The sequence below is a fragment of the Amphiprion ocellaris genome, chromosome 22 (assembly GCF_022539595.1).
Source record: "Amphiprion ocellaris isolate individual 3 ecotype Okinawa chromosome 22, ASM2253959v1, whole genome shotgun sequence".
In the NCBI taxonomy this organism is placed as follows: Eukaryota; Metazoa; Chordata; class Actinopteri; family Pomacentridae; genus Amphiprion; species Amphiprion ocellaris.
In genome coordinates, this window is record NC_072787.1 from 21182021 (window position 1) to 21203338 (window position 21318).

The 21318-nt window shown below is 37.3% G+C and overlaps 2 protein-coding genes across 3 annotated transcripts; both read left to right on the forward strand.

Annotated features, from left to right (window-relative positions):
* Positions 1-1345: 1345 nt before the first annotated feature.
* On the forward strand, positions 1346-8869 carry LOC111587679 (ADP-ribosyl cyclase/cyclic ADP-ribose hydrolase 1-like). Of its 2 annotated transcripts, none has more exons than XM_035942688.2 (10): positions 1346-1600; positions 1961-2082; positions 2203-2309; positions 3362-3488; positions 3568-3703; positions 5007-5089; positions 5234-5307; positions 5391-5483; positions 5963-6049; positions 7167-8869. In XM_035942688.2, the coding sequence occupies exons 1-10, from the start codon at positions 1591-1593 to the stop codon at positions 7264-7266; spliced, it is 939 nt and encodes a 312-aa protein (XP_035798581.1). In that variant the 5' UTR covers positions 1346-1590; the 3' UTR covers positions 7267-8869. The 2 variants fall into 2 exon arrangements, with proteins under 2 accessions (XP_035798581.1, XP_023153508.1); XM_023297740.3 differs by having other exon boundaries at positions 1350-1600; positions 2186-2309.
* Positions 8870-10709: 1840 nt separating this feature from the next.
* Positions 10710-19538, forward strand: LOC111587684 (ADP-ribosyl cyclase/cyclic ADP-ribose hydrolase 1-like). Its single transcript, XM_023297749.3, has 8 exons — positions 10710-10979; positions 13117-13243; positions 13346-13481; positions 15654-15736; positions 17868-17941; positions 18813-18899; positions 19003-19086; positions 19179-19538. Exons 1-8 carry the CDS (start codon positions 10801-10803, stop codon positions 19234-19236), a joined length of 828 nt encoding a protein of 275 aa, XP_023153517.2. The 5' UTR covers positions 10710-10800; the 3' UTR covers positions 19237-19538.
* Positions 19539-21318: the final 1780 nt, after the last annotated feature.

Sequence of the window (21318 nt, forward strand, 5' to 3'; positions counted from 1 at the left end):
TCTGTTTAATTCCTATTTAAAGTTTTATTGTCTTTAAGATTTAATTTTCTAATTAAACATTTAATTTTTTAATTAAATGTTTTGACTTTTAAAGGTTTAATCATTTAATTAAATGTTTTGTATTTATCTAAATGTGTAATATTCTTGTTTAATTGTATTTTTTAAATGTTTAATTATCTAAAATATTTCATCTTTTATGTTTAATATTTTTGTTTAAAAATTTTTGTTTAATTTCATAATTACATGCTTTGCATCTTCCGTTTAATTATCTAATTAAATATTTTGTCTAATATAATTTAATTGTATTCAATGTTTAATTTTCTTTTTAAAAGTTTTATTATATTAAATGTTTTTTTCCTTTGATTTAATTGCTTTTTTACTGTAGTTTATTTCTTTAATCTTTTTTTTCTGTCAAGATTTTAACCCCAACCTTATAAATGAAACAAACCCTTAAATCACAGTGAAAATACTTCTGTTGTCACAATCATGAGTTAGTCAGTTATTCAGTTTATCAATTCAGCTTTATTTGTTTAGCACCTTTCACACAGATTGCAAAACTAAACAAGCAAAGAGAAAAAACTATGCTGAAACTATGAGTAAAACTCAAAAAACAACCAGACAACCAAATAAGAAACTCTTAAGTTAAATGGGGACAAGACTAATCTAAGCGTGCAAATCTGTGGTAGCACTTGCAATGGCTAAAAATGAAATAATCACATACTGAACCTTTTTTCTGCGACTTGTCACAAACAAAAAGACAAATAAAGCCTTTTAACTGACCTGACTAGCAGTAGTTTAACAGTCAGGAATCAGTAACTTGCTCAGTTTTTTATGCATATGAGCAGCAAAAAAGTGTAAAAATTTGCAATGGAATGATCCATTATTTGAAATTCAGAAACTGTATAAAATATTGTACTTAACGCAGTGAAAGTATAACATTCCTTGCTGCAATTTTGCAGTAATTGCAGCATCCCAGTGTTGCATAACTCTTGCGTTAACCTCTAACAAGTTTCTGATGGTGCCATTGATCCTACTCCACAGTACGGTGTTCTTCACATAGTGTGTCTGAGTTTTTGCCAATAAAACCCAAGCAGATGCTGTTTTTTTTTGTAGCTGACAAAATGTGCTATGTCTTCAACATAAGACCTTGGGCTCATCTTGGGACAAACAAGAAGCTTGTGACAGTGTGTCCAAATCATAATTTAGTGTGTCCAGTAAGGAAAATAGAGGGCATATATGTACTGTCCTGTTGCCTACATCAGAGAGAGAGTCTGAGAGAACAGCGTCCCTCTGTTTCGGCAGATTCCTAGCGGCACCATAATGGGAGTCATGTGGATCCACTCTTTGCAACAACAGACTGGAGAAAAAAACCCATCACACCCGTCCTTTAAGAACGTCTCCAGGTTGGTAAGGAGACGTGTTCGCTGACCTATGACGAACGTCCTCTCGAGCGTGTCAACCATTAGCCCCTGAGAGGAGGGTACACTTCGCATCACACCACAACAGGACTCTATTTAAGTTGAAGTCAGATGTGGGCCAAGCATTTCCCATCACAGCCATGGAGCCATTTGTTGCAGCTTAACCTTCTGCATGGAAAGTGGTGAGTGTTTACATTTCCTCGCTGAATTCCAAAGCAGATTTCGATTGCATGTGCTATCCTGTAACCTGCAGTTGATAATGCTTTAAAAAACAGTGTTTTTGTATATATCCTTTAAATACAAGAAGATATATTGTGTAAAGGTTAACCATCTCCTAGAGGGTGTAGGAGTGTTGCCAAGTTTGACAGCTCTGCATGGACAAATACAAAAACGTGGAAAGGAGTTCTGTACATGCCACAAGATAATTAGATTCTAGTCAATCGCACAGAGCTAAACACCCATCTTGTGAGTCCCGAGGAAAGTACCTGCTGGCCTGCTGCCACATCCAAACCTGATGTAAAATCTTATTTTCTCATCAACAGTGAGGCGGATTAGAACATGTCCAAACACGCATCTCTTCAGAGGAGCAATGAGGCGGTCCAGGGTCTCGCTATCACCTCCTCTAAAACATCTGCGTCCTTTGTCACGATCAGCGTCACAATATGTAAGTAATTCCTCCTGACGTTCCCAAATCTTTGACCTTTAAAGTGCCACTCCCAAATGTAATAGATAATGTCGTTTCTTTTATCTTTGTATCCATTTCAAAGGGTTTATTGTGCTTCAGATCTGCCAGGGTCAACTGAGAGCACAGCTCGGGACAACCCCCAACATTAAACACATTGTGGTGGGAAGGTGTTACACCTACATCACACTAGTTAACCCCAGCTTAAGGTAACGCACTGTGCAGCCTTTATTTATCATGTCATAGCATGTCCAACCTTCAAATCTGATGCACATTTGATGCATTTAAACAAGAATTCATTTGAACTGAGCCTCAAAAGTCGAAAGACTTGATCTTCTTCTAAAGCCCAAAGCAAAGAGGAAAAATAAAAAAAAGTTTTGGTGGGCATCAGCTGCACATTATCAGGCCAGTATTGAAGTCCAGATGAAGGGTGGTTTTGATGTGGTGTTCAGTGAGTGATGCTGAGTGAGTTTCTTTCTTCTCATGTTTTTTACTTCTGTAGAAAGAAAGAAAGAAAGAAAGACAGAAAAAAGAAAGAAGTGGTTGCTGTGGAACGAGGGCATGTACTGATGTGCTTTTCATGAAAAGACGTTTTTTTTAAATTGGGAATTCTAACTTGCATGACTTAATTTAATTAAGTCCAGTGGCATTTGTTTTATACGTCATTTTATATCACCTTACATCATCAGTCTAATTGTAATAACAAAATATCCTTAGAAGAATCTCTGTTAAGGATTTTCATGTGTAGAAATGTACAGGATTTTACTGTATTACAGTCCAGTAATTTGATGTACTGTCAACTGTTATTCTGTTATTTTTAATTGGCATTGAATTTAGTGAGGAACATCACATTAAGGTCATGAAGCCCAAAAGTTAGTTTGAAAAGCACTAGTGATCTGCATAACAGGGATGTTTTTCCCCAAACGTTGCAAATTTGCTTAAAAGCCGAAGACAATAATTACTTTTTATTATCAATTAATCAATTGATTGTTTTCTGGAGTCATTTATGAATCATTTTCTCTGTCAAATCCGAGAAAATGGTGAAAAATCCCAGTTTCGCATAACCCAAAGGGGATAAAGGTCCTATTTTCCAGTAAATATTCATATTTAAGAAGGTGGTACACAAGAATATTGGCTTATTTTTCTGTAAAAATGACATATATCAAGACTAATTATTGATTTCAGAATTGCTGCCAATCCATTTTTACTCCATTGCAATTTAAATTGACTAATAGTTGCATCTCTGTCTTTTTGTGTGTAGTTATGACTGTGAGGAGATCTGGAGACAGTTTGAGGAGGCGGTGGTCCATCAGTCTTCTTGTAATGTCACAGTGGAGGATTATTATCAGATGTTTAATGTGATGCCACAAATCAGGCCTTGCAATATGGTGAGTAGCATTTGTATTTTAGCTCATATTTATGTGATCCTTGAATCTTTCTGTTAATCTGTTTTTTTTTTCTCTTTAGTTCCTCTTCTGGAGTAAAACCAGGACACTGATGCACAGCTATGCAGCTGTTTTCCGGCACTTCTGGACCCTGGAGGACACACTAGTCGGCTACATGTTCAATGACCTCATCTTTTGTGGCCAGGACGAGGACTCCGGTATATGTTTTTTCAGGTTTGACAAGATAGAGACAGAAGATCTCAAAACTTGAATATATACTGCTTGTTCTAGATAAAGTGACTTCAGTAAGCATTGTATTTATCTAGAATTTGTGAGCACTGTCACCAAAGACAGTGTTTCCACAAGAAAAATGTTGCAATGAATGGAGAAAGGTAAAAAAAAAAAAAAAAAGTGAATTTTTATGGAAGAGAAAAACTGCTTTCTTATTTCCTGTCTAATTAAATATCTTTCAACACCCTCATTTATCAGGATTCTTTGACCCCTGGATCAGCACCACTGTATTGCCTCAATAATCAGATAAAATCATGATATAAAATGTAAATTACTTTTTTTTTTTACATGTGACATTGTCTGTCAGAAGGGAAACATTTAAGTCAACTAATAATTCCCAAAACAAAAATCCAAACAATTGAAAGTAAATGAAACCTGAATTACTTACCACTGCTTATCAATGAATGATTTACAAACTGCTATTTATAATTGTTTGATTGCTTAAAATATCAACTCTGTATAGACCCTTCAATACACTAATGTCAGTGCTATTATTGATGGCTAAGAGTTAGCTGTCAACATTAGCAAGCCACATTTAAGACTAATTCTGCAGTTATTATCTCAAGGATTTATGTTAGAATAATGCATACGATACACAGAATGTTCATTTACTAATGCTACAAAAACATTATATTGAAATAAGCTTGAACTCTGACCTGTTTTTACTAAATACGAAGCTAACAGTAGCAACCGGTTAGCTTAGCTTAGCGCAAATACATGAAATAAGGGGAACAGCCAGCTTGTCTGTGGTTGTATTAGATAAATAGACATAAAGGGTTAATTATTGAGTTTTACAGCTGCATGTAAGTGGATTTTGCAACTTTTAACAGAGCCAAGCAGCTGTTTTTCCATTTCCAGTCATTTTCCAAAGCATTCCAGTCACTTTCCAAAGCTAAGCTAACCAGCTGCTAACCATAGCAACTTATTCACCATATAGACACAAGAGTAACATCAAATTATCGTTTTATTCCTATTTTAATCACAAAAAGTGTATTGAATGATGAATGCATTTTATTCATGTATTTATACTGTGAGGAAATCTAGAAGTCACACGGTAGCACTGGGATTCAGCTAAGACATCATCGCTCAGGCAGCTGCAGCTGTGCTCCCAAATGTTTTTCAGATCCTTTAGGACTTTGATTACAAATTTGCATGTCGGCACATCATCTAAACTTGTTTTTTTTAATTGTTTATTCATGACTCAAGTAATGACACGTGAATTTGACACAGGTTTTGATTTCAACTCTTGCCCGGAGTGGTCGGCATGTAGAAACCATCCCGTCTATTCTCTATGGAGGCAAGCCTCGCAAAATGTGAGTTTAATGTCCCAGCTGCAGAAATACTTCCATCCTGACATTCTACACACAGTTGTGTTGTTTGTCATTCCTCTGCAACATGCCGTTCCAAAACTGGCGGTGAGAATTGCTCTCCAGTGATTATCTCCGTCCATTTGTTAGTTTGCAGAGATGGCGTGTGGAAACATCACTGTATTACTGAATGGGTCTATTGTTAACGCCTTCAATAGGAAAAGGTAAGAAGCAATGAATAATGCTGACGTGTCCTTGTCCCTTTGTTGAGTATATATTGACGGTACTCTTTTTAAAAATCTTACAGCATGTTTGGAAGTGTTGAACTGGAAAGCCTCAATCCTCAGAGGGTGGATTATGTCAACATTAAGGTGGTGACCAACCTAGATGGACCCCATATGTGAGCATGAAAACAGCAAACACTACTGGGAACTCAGTTATTATTCAAAAAAGGCCACTTTGTCATAAGTTACCCTTTTTCTAAACAGTTATCAGTCATAGATAATGACTTTATTGATGGTTTATAGATCATTTACTAATACTTTAGGTTAACATTTCACCAAAACATGAGTATTTTTAGCTCTTTTGGCAGGACTGTAGAGCAAAGTCCTTTTATTATTACCTTATAATTTCAATTACTGCCAATGTTATGGTTTAGTATAAAGCTTAAAGCCCACAAGTATGCAACATTTATGATTGCATTTTCTTGGCTAGTGACCGCAGTTAAACTCATTATCAGACAGAAACATTTTCCACAACGTGGGAGCACAAATGTTGTTTTGATACTTGGCGAATAACTGTAAATGACGTCTTATCAGTAATTAGTATCCTTAATAGCATCACATTCACAGTTGAAATCACTTGCTTTCTCTTCAACAGAGAATCATGTAGTCATGGATCCATTGTGGACCTGATCCAGACCCTCCAGTCCAGAGGTTTCCACTGGACCTGCACAGACAATGACCAGTAAGTGGCATCCGGAGGCCTCTTCACACTCCTGTGGCTTTAGTAAGATTTATATAAGGAATGTGGTAAAATCTTTAGTCATCAATTCAAAATAGTAGGTTCAAATTGCACTGAGATACTCTGTGATGAATGATCTGGAATTTTAAACTCTGAAAAAATGCTTGATTTAGACTGTAGCCTATGCTGTATCTTGATGTGCACCAACCCAGAAGTATATGGCAACAGTTATTGCACCAACTGCGATTGGTCCACTTGTTGCATGCACAGGATATTGATTTGCAATGACAACAGCACTGTGAAACAAAGTGCAATATGTAATAGGCTGTAACTATATCTGATAATGCAAATGCAATAGCCAGTGTTGTGCTGAAGTGGCCAAATGCAATTTTCTTGTTTTCATAGTTATGTCTAGACTTGGTCAGTTCCAATGTCATCACGCTTCTCTCCATTACAATATTTTTTCTAAAAGTACTATTTATTAGCACCAACTCCAACATGAACTACTTAGTTTCAGCCATCAGTGTCTGAAGTACGCAAAGAAACTGAACACACTAGCATAGAAACACCACAGCTAACTAGCTAACTCATTGCAAAGCGATGCAGACACACCAGCATCCAAGTATAAATACTTACAAGAACATAGGCCACCTGTGTAGGCTGTGCGCAGGTTTAAGGCTGGAGAATAAATCAAGCTTTAGCATCAAATTCTTTCAATATGACTGCTTCTGTGACCCTTGTATACAGCAAAAAGATGCAGAATTCAGTAGCTGTTGCGACATTGTGGGTATTTCCACAAAAAGAAACGTGCAGACAGTTTTAAGCTTTTATTACTTCCATCTTACTTTGTCTTGATTCAGTCGATAGATAGATAGATAGATAGATAGATAGATAGATAGATAGATAGATAGATAGATAGATAGATAGATAGATAGATAGATAGATAGATAGATAGATAGATAGATAGATAGATAGATAGATAGATAGATAGATAGATAGATAGATAGATAGATAGATAGCAATGTCTTCATATTATGTTGCATTTTTCTTGCTACAGATGTTGAAAGAGAAACGTCTGATGAGAGCATCCTGGATTAACAGTAACCATGTTTGTCCACAGGACCCTGATGATCCTTCAGTGCATGCAGGACCCCAAACACTCATCCTGCCAGACATGTGCAAACAGCCTCCTACACAGAAAGAGCCTCACATCCAACTGAATCACTGACACGCTCCACATAGTCTTATTGTGGTATTTATACTAGCTGAAGGTGAAATTAAGTTCATGGTAAATAAGTGAACAGCCAACACTGTGAATGCTGACATATTTAGACACGTCAGAGATCAGCTGCTGAAATGATTTCCTGAATGAGAGCTTTTGTGTGTTCTTTGCACCATCGTTGATCCCATTTCTTTAGTAGGTTAAGTGTTTGCAGAAAGACTCTTTGAGTGCAGATGTCTGTCTTCTCAAGGCCAACAGCTACGAGCTTACTGTCGGCAGGATTGTGGTCATTTAATTGAAAATTTACTTGGGAAAATGCAACAGTGGAGCATGAAAATAGCTGCATTTTGGCAGGGGCCCTGTCTTGAAGATTATTTCAATATAGTCCTTATTAACAGTTTATGAGCGGCCAGATTTGTAGGGTTAAAACCCTGATGAGTGGGGCTCCAAAGCATATTAATAATAATCTTAAAAAATGCAATGTAACCCCTGAACATCTTGTGTAAATATGATATTATGTAATATTTCGGAGTATTTTTTAAAAATAATCTGATATGTGTGATATTTTTGAAGTTTTTGCTGCATTTGGACTATCAAGATTTAGTTTCAGTGGCAAATGATACAATATAGTGTGCTCAGTTTTCATGAATATAAAGACTCAGGTTGTTACACACCCATGCGGATATGAAACTTGAGTTGTGTGCTTTGTTTTGTTGTTTCACAACAGGCGGATCCTGGTGATATCAAAGTTTGGAGTTTGATTTGAACTTGGAACCATAGCATACTTAACCCACACTGATATCACCATAATCATCAATTTATTTATTTATGGTGCAAGGTCATTTCAGTTAGGGACATCTATGATACGCCTGTATTACTGGATCGTTAAGTCGTTATAAAAACGCATGTGACAAACCTGTTTACTGGAGCGGTTGACCTTTAGTTTGACTCCTGCGTTTCTCAACATGTTCAATAGTGACACCTTTTCCATGACCTTTGAATTGTAGCCTACAAACATCCTGCAGCATGTCTATTATTACCCCACTTTCCTGTCGTACACAAAACATTGTAGACATGTTTATTCTTGCAACACACCTGCATTTTTGTGCACTGCAGCCATGTAGGAGGTCTCTGTGGCTAAAACTGCAGCTACTGTACATGAATGAACAGCAAACATCTGGTGGAGCTATTATGGGTAAATCTTTGAAAGTTTAGATCTAACGTTTTTAAATTGGACTAAATTCAATGCAACAACAAAAGAGAATGTAGCCTATTTAGTAATGTATCATCTAAAATTCATTCATGTGGTTAAAGGAGGCTAAAAGACGGCATTAAGACTTTCATTGAGGAAATGGAACAGTCAGAAAATGCAACTAATTGTACTCAAAAGAGCTTTATTGCTATTAATGAGGTATTGGGGGGGGTTTTGGCAGTGACATGAAAGGCACTATTTATTTATTAATGAATTGTGTTATTTATTATTGATTTATTTATCTGTTTTTTTTTCTCTGCAGTCAACTTCATGATTTGTAATATCCTAGATACAGGTCTGTACTTAACCAGACTATGACTAGTTTGACAATAAAACAGTCTTTATTTTACTTTGAAATGTCTTAAAGGCAGTAGGAAAAGAAGTATTAAGTAATTAGACTACGCTATACTGAAAAATACTCCATCACAAGTATATAAGTAATCACTTTATATGCAAGTAGTAGTTTGAGATGTAACAGTATTGAACATATCAGTGGTATTGCACAGATTCTTTCATGAATAGAAACGTATTAATATTGCACAGATTACTATCTATATTTCACAGATTTGTCCAAGAAGAAAAAGCAAACGATATAGCACATATTCTGGTATATGTATAAAAATAGATATTGCACGAGCCTGTCACTGAAGGAGCTGCCCATACTTGTCAGAGCCTCCTGCAGAAGGAGAGAACTGTTAGGATAAGTCAGCAGTATTAAAAAATTAGTAGTGCTTTTGGAAGATATATAATTAAACTGATGTACACATTAGTCCAATTAATCGATGCAAGAAATATATACTCCAATCAGGCATAACATTTTGACCACCTGCCTAATATTGAGTTGGTCTCCTTCATGCTGCTAAAACTCCTCTGACCCAGTGGGGCGTGGACATAGGATCTCTGGGGATGTCCTGTGACACCAGGATGGTGGCAGTGAATTCTGTGGATCCTGTGGGTTGCAGGGCAGGACCTACCTAGATCAGGCTTATCCTGGACCATCCCACAGATGCTCAGTAAGATTTGGATCTTGGGAGTGTGGAACCTGGGGGAACGTCTTAGCTGTGTCGTGCTCCCTGGGCCACACCTGAGCAGTTTTTGCGGTGCATTGGAGTGCTGCTGATGGTGGTAACTGGGATCAAGGACTGCTGTTGCCATGGGGGTTGGAGGGTTGAGGGGTTGCTTGACGTGCAATTTTTAGGTGGGTGGTACATGTCAAACATCCACATGAATGTCAGGACTCAAAGTTTTCCAGCAGAACATTGCATTAAAACAAGATGATCAATGTTATTCACTTCAACTGTCAGTGGTCATAATGTTGTGCCTGATCGGTGTATACATTATTTTAAAGACGAAGGTCTCTATCTCCACAAAGAGGACTTTTAGTGCTTTGAAATGTATAGTTCTGTGCTTTCAGATTAGATTAGATCCAACTTTATTGCCATTACACAGAGTACTAAGACAAGGAAATGCAGTTTTACATCTTACCAGCAGTGCAAAGTAGCAGTAAAGTGCATAATTTACAGTATGGTATCTACAGTATGTTACAGTGTTAACAGAATTAGCACCATTGACAGAGCATAATGACCACACTAATACATGAATATATAGATATATGGATACAATATAAAAGTAGATCATCTAAAGATACAGGTATGAGCAGTATAAACAGTATGAGTAGTATAATCTGTATAACTGTACTTCTGATTAGATGGCTTTTTCTACAGTGCGCTTCTAAGCTCATTCTGATTTGCACACTGTTCATTTGTACATTTCTGCATCACTCTTGTATTTCCTGTTGCTTTTTTCTATATTTTTTAATCTTATTTTATCTTCACTTTATACCCTACCCTAATATTCTGTGTTGTCTTAACGTTTACTCCTTTATTGAAAATCCATGTTGCTGTAATAACTGAATTTCCCTCTGAGGACTAATAAAGTCAGTCTACGTCTAAGTCTTTTGTACTTTTACTCCAGTAAACTTCTGAATGCGTGAGTTTTACTTGTAACAGAGTACTTCTACAGTGTAGTATTACTACTTTTAGAACAGTAAAACTCCTTCCTCTCTATACGTGACCTTATCAGTGTCACTTTGACCAAACCAGTGGAGCCTCCTGATTGGACCAGAGCCTCCGCGGTCACGAGCCGGCCCCGCGCGCACGGTGTGTGCGCATCTCCACAAATAGCAGCCGGAGCGCGAGCCACGGTCCCAGTGACCACAAACAGGAGAAGGTTAGTCAGTCGAACTTCTGTGCATTTTTTTTTTTTTTTAGGAGTGTTTAAATGGACCATGGAGAGTCTCGGCGGCCGGAGAAGAGGCGCAGGAGACGCCGCGTCGCTCTGTGCGTCGCCGCCGTCCTGCTTCTCCTTATTATCGTCGCCGTAGTGCTCGGAGTGACGCTGAGTAAAGAAACGAATCAATTCCAGTCTGTGTTCTTTAGCAGGTGTGAGAAGTTCAAAGGGTAAGTGTTGTAATGTTTAACAGTTTTCCTCCAGTTTATTATGCATTTCCAGTTAAGCCCAGCATGGAGATAAACTAAATAACTGGAACATAAATAAGAAATACGAGCTGTGTTGCATATATATGTTGACATACATGGGCTGAGGTTTCATTGCAACACTGGGGAGTGGGGTGTATATTAGGCAGGGGTCCGGGTGACCTCATTTTGCTTCATCTTCTGCATTCTGGTGAACTATTTTGCACCAATTTGTGCCTTTTGTGCATCAATTAATTGTGGAAGTCCCATTATTTGTGTGAAGGAAAACACAAAATTCAAGCACCAGCTGATAATTCAGATTGTTATAGAATATAATGCAGTAATGCTTATATGAAACTCCTGTAGATTAACTTTTTTCATTCAATATAATGTAATTTACGCCTCTGTACAGTTTTGTGTCATTTATATTAGCAAAATACTCTCTTTTAAATGTGCACGTGACATCTTTTAATCTAAGTGACTAATTCATAAACTACTGGACTATTACGATCATGTGTTTCTGCAAGATTTCTGCACGTGCAGAACTAAAATGACAACCTCTGTTGGTGGCATTGTTGCATCTATGAGTAAATGTTACAGCTTTTTTTTTATATATTTGTTTTCTTTTTTTTTAATTGGAGAGATTGTGCCCCCAGTGTCTCCTCTGTAATCTGTTCCTATGTTAGCATATCTATCAGCAGCCAGTTTATTAGGTAGCTGAAATTCATGCCAGACAATATCTGAGTGCAATAAATTCCACCCTCATGGAAAATGTTGTCTATTATATTTATATCAGCAAGGATAGGCTGATAAGAGATCGACGCCTTTGTTTAATCCAATGCAACGCTCGATTGCAAATACCTCCAAAATAATCAGAAACTGCAATCAAAGTCTCTCTTAATCTGTTTCAACTTAAAGTACTGTCATAAAACTATTTGTATTACTTGGGATGTAATGAGTGGATCATTCTGTTCATGTTTGACCAATCCTTGCAAGTAGAGGTGTTCACATTTGGGAGGGGTGTCGTAATAAGAACTGCTATCCGGAGAGTCTCAAGAGACTCACATGTAATGTCTGAAAGTCAATTTACTGTTAAAGTTGAAGTTCAGGCTATCAGATCTGGCCTTAGTGTCAACCCTGTCAATGATCGATCAACCAGTCTCCTCTCTGAACTCTGCTGGGTTGTCTGTCTGTTCTGCATAACAAATATTGGTAACGTTTCTGAAATACCCAATTAAGTTGATTTTGACTGGAGGGGGCGTACTTCATAGGGTGTTTAGTTTCTTAATTATGTGTTTTATAGGAGCTTTTGAAAAAAACAAGCTGCAAAGTACTTCACAATAAACACAAAATCAACAGGTGCACACTCAATGTCCACAGTGCAGTCCAACACAGCTGTCATAAATTCTTCTTTTATGACCTCTGTAATGACAAGCTGTTGTCGTTTCCATCAGAATACAGCTGGTCCACTATAATTTAACTGATACTGACTCAGATGATATGAAATCGACTTATTATGTTGTGTATTTTTCCACCATAATCGTTTATTCAGTCTTGAATTGTATTTGCGTTTCAGGATGACAGGAAATTTTCGGATATAAGCTAGTTGATGTGGCTCATAAAAAGCAATTTAACTGTGTTTTAGGCACATGCATCGTGTGCCTGTAGCGTGCTATTAGTTTAATGTTAACAATTAGACTCTGTAATAAAAGCCTGGAGTAAAAATTTCCAAAACTGATTTATCAGCTGATGTTCTTTATATGTATCTTAGAGTTATATCGACAAGGGAAAATGATTAAGTCATTGTTTAACTTTCCAGCAAAGTAGTTCAAAAACTAGATAGCAACTTAGCTTGAAGACACCACTTGACTCTGCACCACCATCTGCTCAGCTGTGATGTGTACTCTACTACATGTGCTGCAGACTGCGATGAAAGTATTGTAAACATCGGAGTTTGGCTGCTTGGCATACTAGTCTGAATGAATTTTCAATCCAGCACTATTCATGTGAAATATCAAAATGTGTCACAATTTGCCCCAAATCTGGGCCTACATTTTAGCTTTTTCCAACAAAATGAGCCTTAACCACATTTCAGATACTAAAAGCTGTCATTTATTTTCAGACACGACTGTCAAAAGATATGGGAAGCGTTTCAACAAGCCTATGTAAACCAGGACCCCTGTGATGTTCCGATGGAAGCCTACGACCCCCTCATCACTGCAGCCCCCTTCAAACCTACATGCAACAGAGTAAACATCAATCGTAACTTCATGTGTTTTATCCACTCTGAGCAGACGTCTGACTTAATGAATCTGTTTCACACTGTGATAATAACTCCGTTTGTGGCTTAGATGATGTTCTGGAGCAAAACAAAGGATGTGGTCCATGAGTTTACTGAGAAGAGAGACTGTTTTGTTACTCTGGAGGACACTCTGCTGGGATCTGTCCTGGATGGGCTGACCTGGTGTGGAAAGGAGGGCAGCAGCGGTAAGACTTTCTAGCTCATTATTTGCACAAATGCAGCAGTGTGCATAAAAAGATTGAGGTCACAGACAAAAGAGTAGCAGTAGCAGTTTACCGTGTATGATGCAATGCTCTGGTGACAGCAACTCAAATGTATTTGTCATGCCATTCATAAATGATGATGTCAAATGTCAGAGGTGTTGTTTATCAGGGCTGACACTAGTTTTATATTGCACCATAAAGCCAGTCAGGTCATGTCTGGTTTTTAGACGGAAGCTTGGCTCGTACAGAGAAAATTCTAAGGAAGTAAGCTTCAGAGAAACCAAACAAAAAACCACAAGAACCGGTAGAGAAATGTTGTTTTTTTGTGATTGCATATCGCGTACATACTCTTTAAACCTGTAACACTGATGTCTAATGCAATTAGAGCTTCAAGCAACTGTGCTGATATTAAGAGCATATCCCCTTTGCAAAAACTATGAGGTGCAGCGACACCTTAGCTCATGAAGTTAAAAAGCTACACACATTAGACTGCAGAGGACAAGACATACAGTTCTATAATAGACTCCTCTCTTCTTGATTTGAGCTTTTCAGCTTCTCATTAAATTTACAGCCAGATTCTCTCCAAGCATTTCAAAGTCAAAACCACCATTATTTATATAGTACATTTAAATCAACAGACGCTGACCACAAGTGCTTTCATATAGAGAAATAAGATTAACGTTTCAAATTTACCTGACTCATTTCAATATTTAGGTTCGGACTCTACAATTTTATAGTGAGAAACCTAATGAATCCCAAGACTTCCTTTGAGCAAGTACATGGCAACAGTGGAAAAAAAGAACTGCATTTTAACAGGAGGAAACTTTCAGCAGAACCAGGATATCTGCCTCCACCTGTTAGGTGAAGAAAGTAAGGAGAGAGAAGATACAAAGTCAAAGTTAGAAAGTTTAATTTTTGGTAAATATCCATTTGCTTTCTTGTTGAGAGTTCACTGAGGAGATTGGTACCACTGTCACATTGGTATACTCAGTATGAAGCTACCACTAGAAGCTGATTCGCTTATCTCAGCCTCAGACTGGTATCATGTAGAGTCAGCTATTCTGAAGTTGCCTGGTGACCTTATGACAATGGCAAGACTCCAGGAAGTGTTTTTCTCTACGTAAATCATCTGAACCATTACCCCCAGTTGTTTTTAAACTGGTCTGGTGAAGATTTAACGAACCACCCCTTTCAGACATTAATCTGACGGTAGCTGAGCGTGTCAGCTTCATGTCTGAATAAACACCCTGCTGGTTTTTCCTGAGACGGTGCAATCTCACTAAGCTGGACCTTGTAACATTTTATCACTTTCAACAAAGCATATGTCTGAACTGTATGCAACAGCACTAACAGATAAGGATGCACAGGCAACGTACTTCATGTTGAATGAAGTGATTTTGGTAATCACAGAGAGCAACAGACACAGTTTCAGGGCCAGAATCACAAATCAGTGACTTTGCTTTACAACTTCACATCTGTTAGGCTGCAAACTGAAATGTCAGTAAAGATAAAACTTTACTGGGACGTCAACAGAGACGAAAAATTTAAATTCATGATGCTTTTGTGTTGTTGTTCTTTAGTTATTTGGACAGTTTGATAAGCCTTCTCCTAGTTTAGATTGTTATTTCATGTTCATTATTGCGTTATCATGTATTATGCATCACTTGTTGTACTGTCCAATCTCACCTGAATCACAAATATTGCCTTGTCCTCTCTGTTATGTCTGAATAAAGCCTTGAGGAACAATAACATATGTCTGAATGAAAGAATGCCATCACTTTCATTGACATGATTAAGCTAGCATTGTTGCATACCCCATGTCTGAAAGTGGGTTTTAGAGATCTTGGTAGTTGGATTTTGTTGCCTGTTGTCTTTGTGTTAAGCAAAGCTACGTGGCTCAGAGTGGAATCAATCTTCTTCATGTAGGATTTGTTATTATTATCATACGTAAGATACTGTATTTCATATATTCAGAGTTGTCCACGTCATATTTGATTGGTGGTACTGATAGCAACCCAGTGGAACACTTGATTTAGTACTTTCTTTTCTTTATTGTGCTTGTTTTCTGCCCAGTGTGTTTACATGACGTCCTGCGCTTTCGGTTGTGTTGTATTTGACCAGCTCACCAAACAAATCTGTGTGTTGCTGTTGCAGAAACATTCACCAGCGACTGCCCGGGTTGGACAGACTGTGAGAACAACACGGTCCGCTCGTTTTGGAACAGAGTCTCAGCTGCTGTAAGTCATGAACAAGGATTGTCTAGTTTTTGCAGCAAACACCAGAGTCTCTGGGTCGAGCAGTGGTTAAAGCAACACAGATGTGGACCTTAAGGTACGACAAATCTCTCCTGAGTAGAAGTGAGTATGATGGAGAGGAGAAAGAAAGAGGTCACGCCGCCTGGTTTCTTCGTCAATGAGGCTTTGTGTTGGTCTCCATGGAGTCGCATTGCTTAGCTCTCTCCTGAGTGAGCAGCGGCCCACACATCCAGAGGAACTCGGTTTTATTCTGTTATATAACAACTCACACATGACAGACTTCTGAATATATTCAAGAAAACAAACAAAAATACTATAAATCTATCATAAAGCAGTGGTAGGCTCAGACACAAAAACTATAAACAGCATAAATAATGTATAAACTGGTAATGTAAGATAAGAAAAAAACACTATAAATGGAAATAACAGAGATTCATAGTATCTGCTGGTGGCTTCTTCAAGATAAGCAGCTACACAGTTGGTGTGATTAGAGGAAAGGATTGATCAGTGTGACTTTTTAGGGGCCAATACCAGTGCTGATTATTGGTAATCAAGAAAGGCCAATTAACTGATATTTAGAACCAATATACATAAAATGTAATGTTTTAACAGCATATGATGGTAGAGAACCTGTCATTCTTAACTAGACTTCTTCATTAATAAGAGTGACTGTAAGTGAATATGTAAAATAGAAATAAGAGTCTCAGGTTGCTGCAATTACATCTATTGTTCTCTTCTGAATTTTTCACTCTTCTGTCACTTTAATTGCCCACTAAGGTCGAGATCTTCAAGCAGACTATGATTCAGGTTAATCTGTGGCTTCCTCCTAACTTAACCGCGAGCTGTTAGCTTAGCCTTAGCTAGCTGTGAAAGTCGTGCATTTCCTGGTTTGTGGCGACAGTTTGTGTTTTTTGTTCAGTTTTTGCTGCTTGAGAGACATTTCTGAGACCACAGAGTGACTCCAGACAGATGGAGGAGGCTGCATCAGACCTGAAGTAGCACATTTCATTTATTGGTAAATTATAATACTAATACCGATAATCAGAAAAATGCAAAACATTGTCCACAATTATTTGCCAGGCCAGTCTATCCCTAATTTAAGACATCATAAAGTTTAAAGTGTAACAACATCATTTTCTTCAGCAAAGTTTACAGATGCTTGAGACTCATAATGATAATACCATTTTGTAATGAAAATATACTAAAAATATTATTTTATTACTACCAATAGACATGAAAATTGTGTTGTGCTACATAAATTAACTGATCTCCACAGTGATCGTGGCTCAGGGGTTACTTTTTGTTAAACATATAGTCATTGTGAAATCAATATATTTTCAAATACGACTTTGAGCATTAATCCAGAGTGCACTGACATATCACAGTGCAATATTTAGAAGCAAGGAGTCCTCACAAATGAAATACTTTTGCAGCCACTTGTTAAAAAAACTATAACCCCCAGGGACTAAATGTTCTCACAGGGGGTTTTATATATCAACTACTAAACTAGAGTAAAGTCTCTGGAGAGTAAAAAGGCCTCACATCTGTCATGCTTACAATGTGTTTCCTCTCACCTCCCTATTATCTCTGTGTAGTATTTCCTTGTGTGGGAAAGTCCTCAAAAAACCTGTTTGTTTCCCAAAATGGTACCAGATATGAAATCTGTGAGTGGGAATTTGGAGGCAGTGCAGCTTGTTTTGTTGCAGGATTTGAGGAAATACTCAGGATGGATTACAGAAAATTAAAGGAGGAATTCCCAGTCACATTGGTCTTTGAAATGGGTAGGACAGTAAGACAGGTTTTTCTTTTTTTAATTATTATTATTTGGCATTGCACTGTAATGACAAAACAGAGATAAAGCTGACCTTTGCATTCAACGTCATACTTATCATCTGATAACAACAAACATTATATTGTTCATAAAATAAACCTGTGAAGTGGTTTCTCAAAGTACAATAATCCAGATGTGACTCATGGCTCTTTGTAGCATCAATACTGGCTCAAAACTAAATCTGTTTGACAGTGTTTCTTTAAAATCATGTTGTTTTTTTTTAAGCTACATGATGTGAACCTGTAGTCTAAATCTAAAGTGTACTTTTCTTTCTGTGTTTAGTATGCAGATATTGCCTGCGGTGACGTCACAGCGATGTTAAACGGATCCATCGCCGTACCGTTCAGTCCCACGAGGTACGTTCAGTTAGTCAAAATAAGCCACATTAATAATGTAGCCGTACATTTGAACAGCGGCGGTGGCACTAAATATGTCATTAAGTATGGCTGGAGTGATTTTATACTGCACTTTTGTCAGATCCCAACAGTCTTCATGTGTGTTTTGGTCATTTGTCACATTTGTTAGCACTAGAAACCAATATGAGCACTATAGACTAAATGTTTTATGCTCATATTCAAGAAACTAAAAGCACTTCATGACTTCCTTATAATCTTTATTTTAATATTTATTGATGTCTGTGTCACTGATTTATCTGTGGGAATGTACTGAGTGTCGGTCATGTCGGCCTTTCAGATTGCAATCATTGCTGATTTGATAAGTGTTAAATAAACAAAATTATTTCTATTATTATTGCACAAGGCTAAAGGTTGTCGTAGGGGGTTATGCTGCTAATTGGAGCAGGCAATGATGTTTCTCTGGTTGATTTCCTACCTATTTAGAACAATTTATTCATTATTTGCCTCCACATCTTTTAAGTGGCTTGGGATGCTACTTTTACCACCAATTAAAATTCACATCCCTCTCCTCTTTGGTTAGAGTTCAGCAAGAAAAATGACTTTAGATGTGTTTTTTATTTTCCTTTACTGTTGGCAACACAGTAAATTCTGCTAACTCTGTGTGGAAATGTCAATAAATGAACTTGAATTTAATCTTGAATTCAATTGAGATTAGCACAGATCCTTCAATTAGCACTCTTGGAGCAATGTCGAAGAGGGTTCTGAGCAAATTAAAATGGAACAAGTGCAGTGATTTAGAAATAGGAGTGTGTTGTGGAACTATGATTTCATGTAATCGTTCTAAACTGTATTCTTTTATTTTGGCGGTCAGTATTTTTGGGAGCATCGAGGTGAAGGGGCTTAACGCCACCAGGGTGAAAAGCCTGAATGTTGTTCTGGTCACGGACGAGAAAAATGTGTAAGAATTTCTACATGTACATGAACATTTTATATCTACAAATAGGAAGAAGCTTAAGAAAAATAAAAGTTTTCTTTCCTCTTTGTGCATGTCGCTTCTTCAGGACAAACTGCACAAATGCATCTTTAAAGGACCTACAGAAAGAGCTGGCTGAGGGAATAAAATATAACTGCAAGGAAGTGCCTGAGTAAGTGCAACATGTGTGTGAGAGAAGCTGATCACATGCATGTCTCTGTCCTCACACAGTATTAACTTCTTATTATTTGAAAATCTCTGCAGAACTCAGATCCAGGAATGCGGCTCCAATCCACAGAAACCCTGTGGATCCTGCTGGTGAAAAATCTCTTTTCTGTTAAGTCTTTCTGAATGTAATTTAAATATTTTTGTAACCGTGGGCCAGTAGCAGACAGTGAGAAATGTCTTTTTACATAAAAGTTGCTGATGTGTTTTTGCAAAATGACAATGCACCTTTTAATTTTGTAAGGTGTGATATATGGGAACTTTTTATGATAACAGTTGTGATAAATGTTTAGTAGTAACATGTCAGTGCTGCTATTCATGTTCAACTCACAATCTCACTTGAACTTGCTGGCAGAATGTGCTCTATTTTTTAAATAAAATGTGAAAATATCTCTATAAGATTGTCTTTGGGTTCCAGTGACAAAGCTCCATTCACTGAATACTGAGGTGGGCTTCAAATCTTTACAAATTTGTATAATTTAAGATAATATATCAGACACTAGGCGGTTATAATCCTAGATAGCATGACTTTAAGTGTTAGTCTGAACCCATGAAGGACAGATTATGTAAATGTAAAGCAGATACCAGCCTACAGTGAGGATAAGAAACATATAGATGATACTGCATAATACAGTTAAGGGAGCCTCACCCCCTACTTTAGCACAACTACACCATTCCTTATCTTGGTTTTTTGTGATTTTAAGCACTCTACGTGACTTAAGTGACCTAAACAACCACTTTCATCTTTCATGTGGTGCCACAAATGTCACTTACTCATAGGCTATTGTTGGCTATTCTAGGCACAAATGTGTCTGTGCTTTTGCTTATAGACAACAAAACACCATTATAAGCTTAAAAGAAAACAGGATCTACACTTTTTCAATTCAATATATTGTGCAATTCATCTACATGTTCCTCTTGCATTTCTTCTATAATTTAAAATAAATATATATCTGTTAGGTATTTATTTTTGGTTGAATCGTCAGGCCTCACCAAAGTATTTGCTTATTTTCTTTGAATATAAACATGAAGGGCCTCAACGCACCAAGACAGAATTGACATTTGCACATTTTCCTGTGTAATAGCTCAGACACACTACCATTCAAAAGTTTGGAGTCACTTAGAAATGTCCTTATTTTGAAAGAAAAGTAGTGTTTTTCAATGAAGATAACATTAAATGAATGAGAAATACAGTTTAGATATTGTTAATGTGGTAAATGACTATTCTAGCTGGAAACAGCTGATTTTTAATGGAATATCGACATAAGGATCCATTTCCAGCAACCATCAGTCCTGTGTTCTAATGCTACATTGTGTTAGCTAATCATGTTGAAAAGCTAATTGATGTTTAGAAAACCCTTGTGCAGTTATGTTAGCACATGGATAAAAGTGTGAGTTTTCATGGAAAACATGAAACATCCTGGGTGACCCCAAACTGTTGAGTAGTGTATTACAGTCTCAGATCACGTTATGGCTGCATTTTTTCTTCAAACTTTGCCCAGCAACAACTCCGTGGCTTAAACTTCTGCCCGGATAAACTGAACGGCAGACACAGCATGATAGTCACCCTATCAGTTGAACGGTGAGGTGAAACGGTGAAAGCAAGTTCAACTGATAGGTGAGGTGAAACGGTGAAAGCAATCAACCTGGTTTTGTAAAGGTGAAAGACGGGACAAAACCGCTGATCAACAGGACCCATGTGATTAAAGAGGGTTCAATACAACAATACAGACATGGCTTTAAAATAACAATGATAATGAAACGGCCTGGTAGACAGCTCTCCTGTTTTTGAGAGTGGGGTTTTTAGGTAATTTCCAGCTTGGTAACACACCATGAGGCAAAGAAAAAGTCACTTCAAACTGGTTTTATGAACATGGCAATGACCTCTGTGGCATTTCTGATCACCACATCATTAAATCTGAACAGAATACCTTTGGAATGTGGTGCGGTAAGGGATTGGCAGCATTGGCATGCAGTTTAACAAATGTGATACAGTCATGTCAACTAGAAGCAATATCATATTAAGTACTCTAGAATTCAAGAGGGACAGCAAAGGGAGGCCTATGAATATGAAAAAAATGCAAATTTTACAAGTTTATCCAGATTTCTACTTCACTGTCAAGTCATCTTTCTACACCACACTTGTCTGAGTTTGATATTTAAGACTTGAGGACAGAAG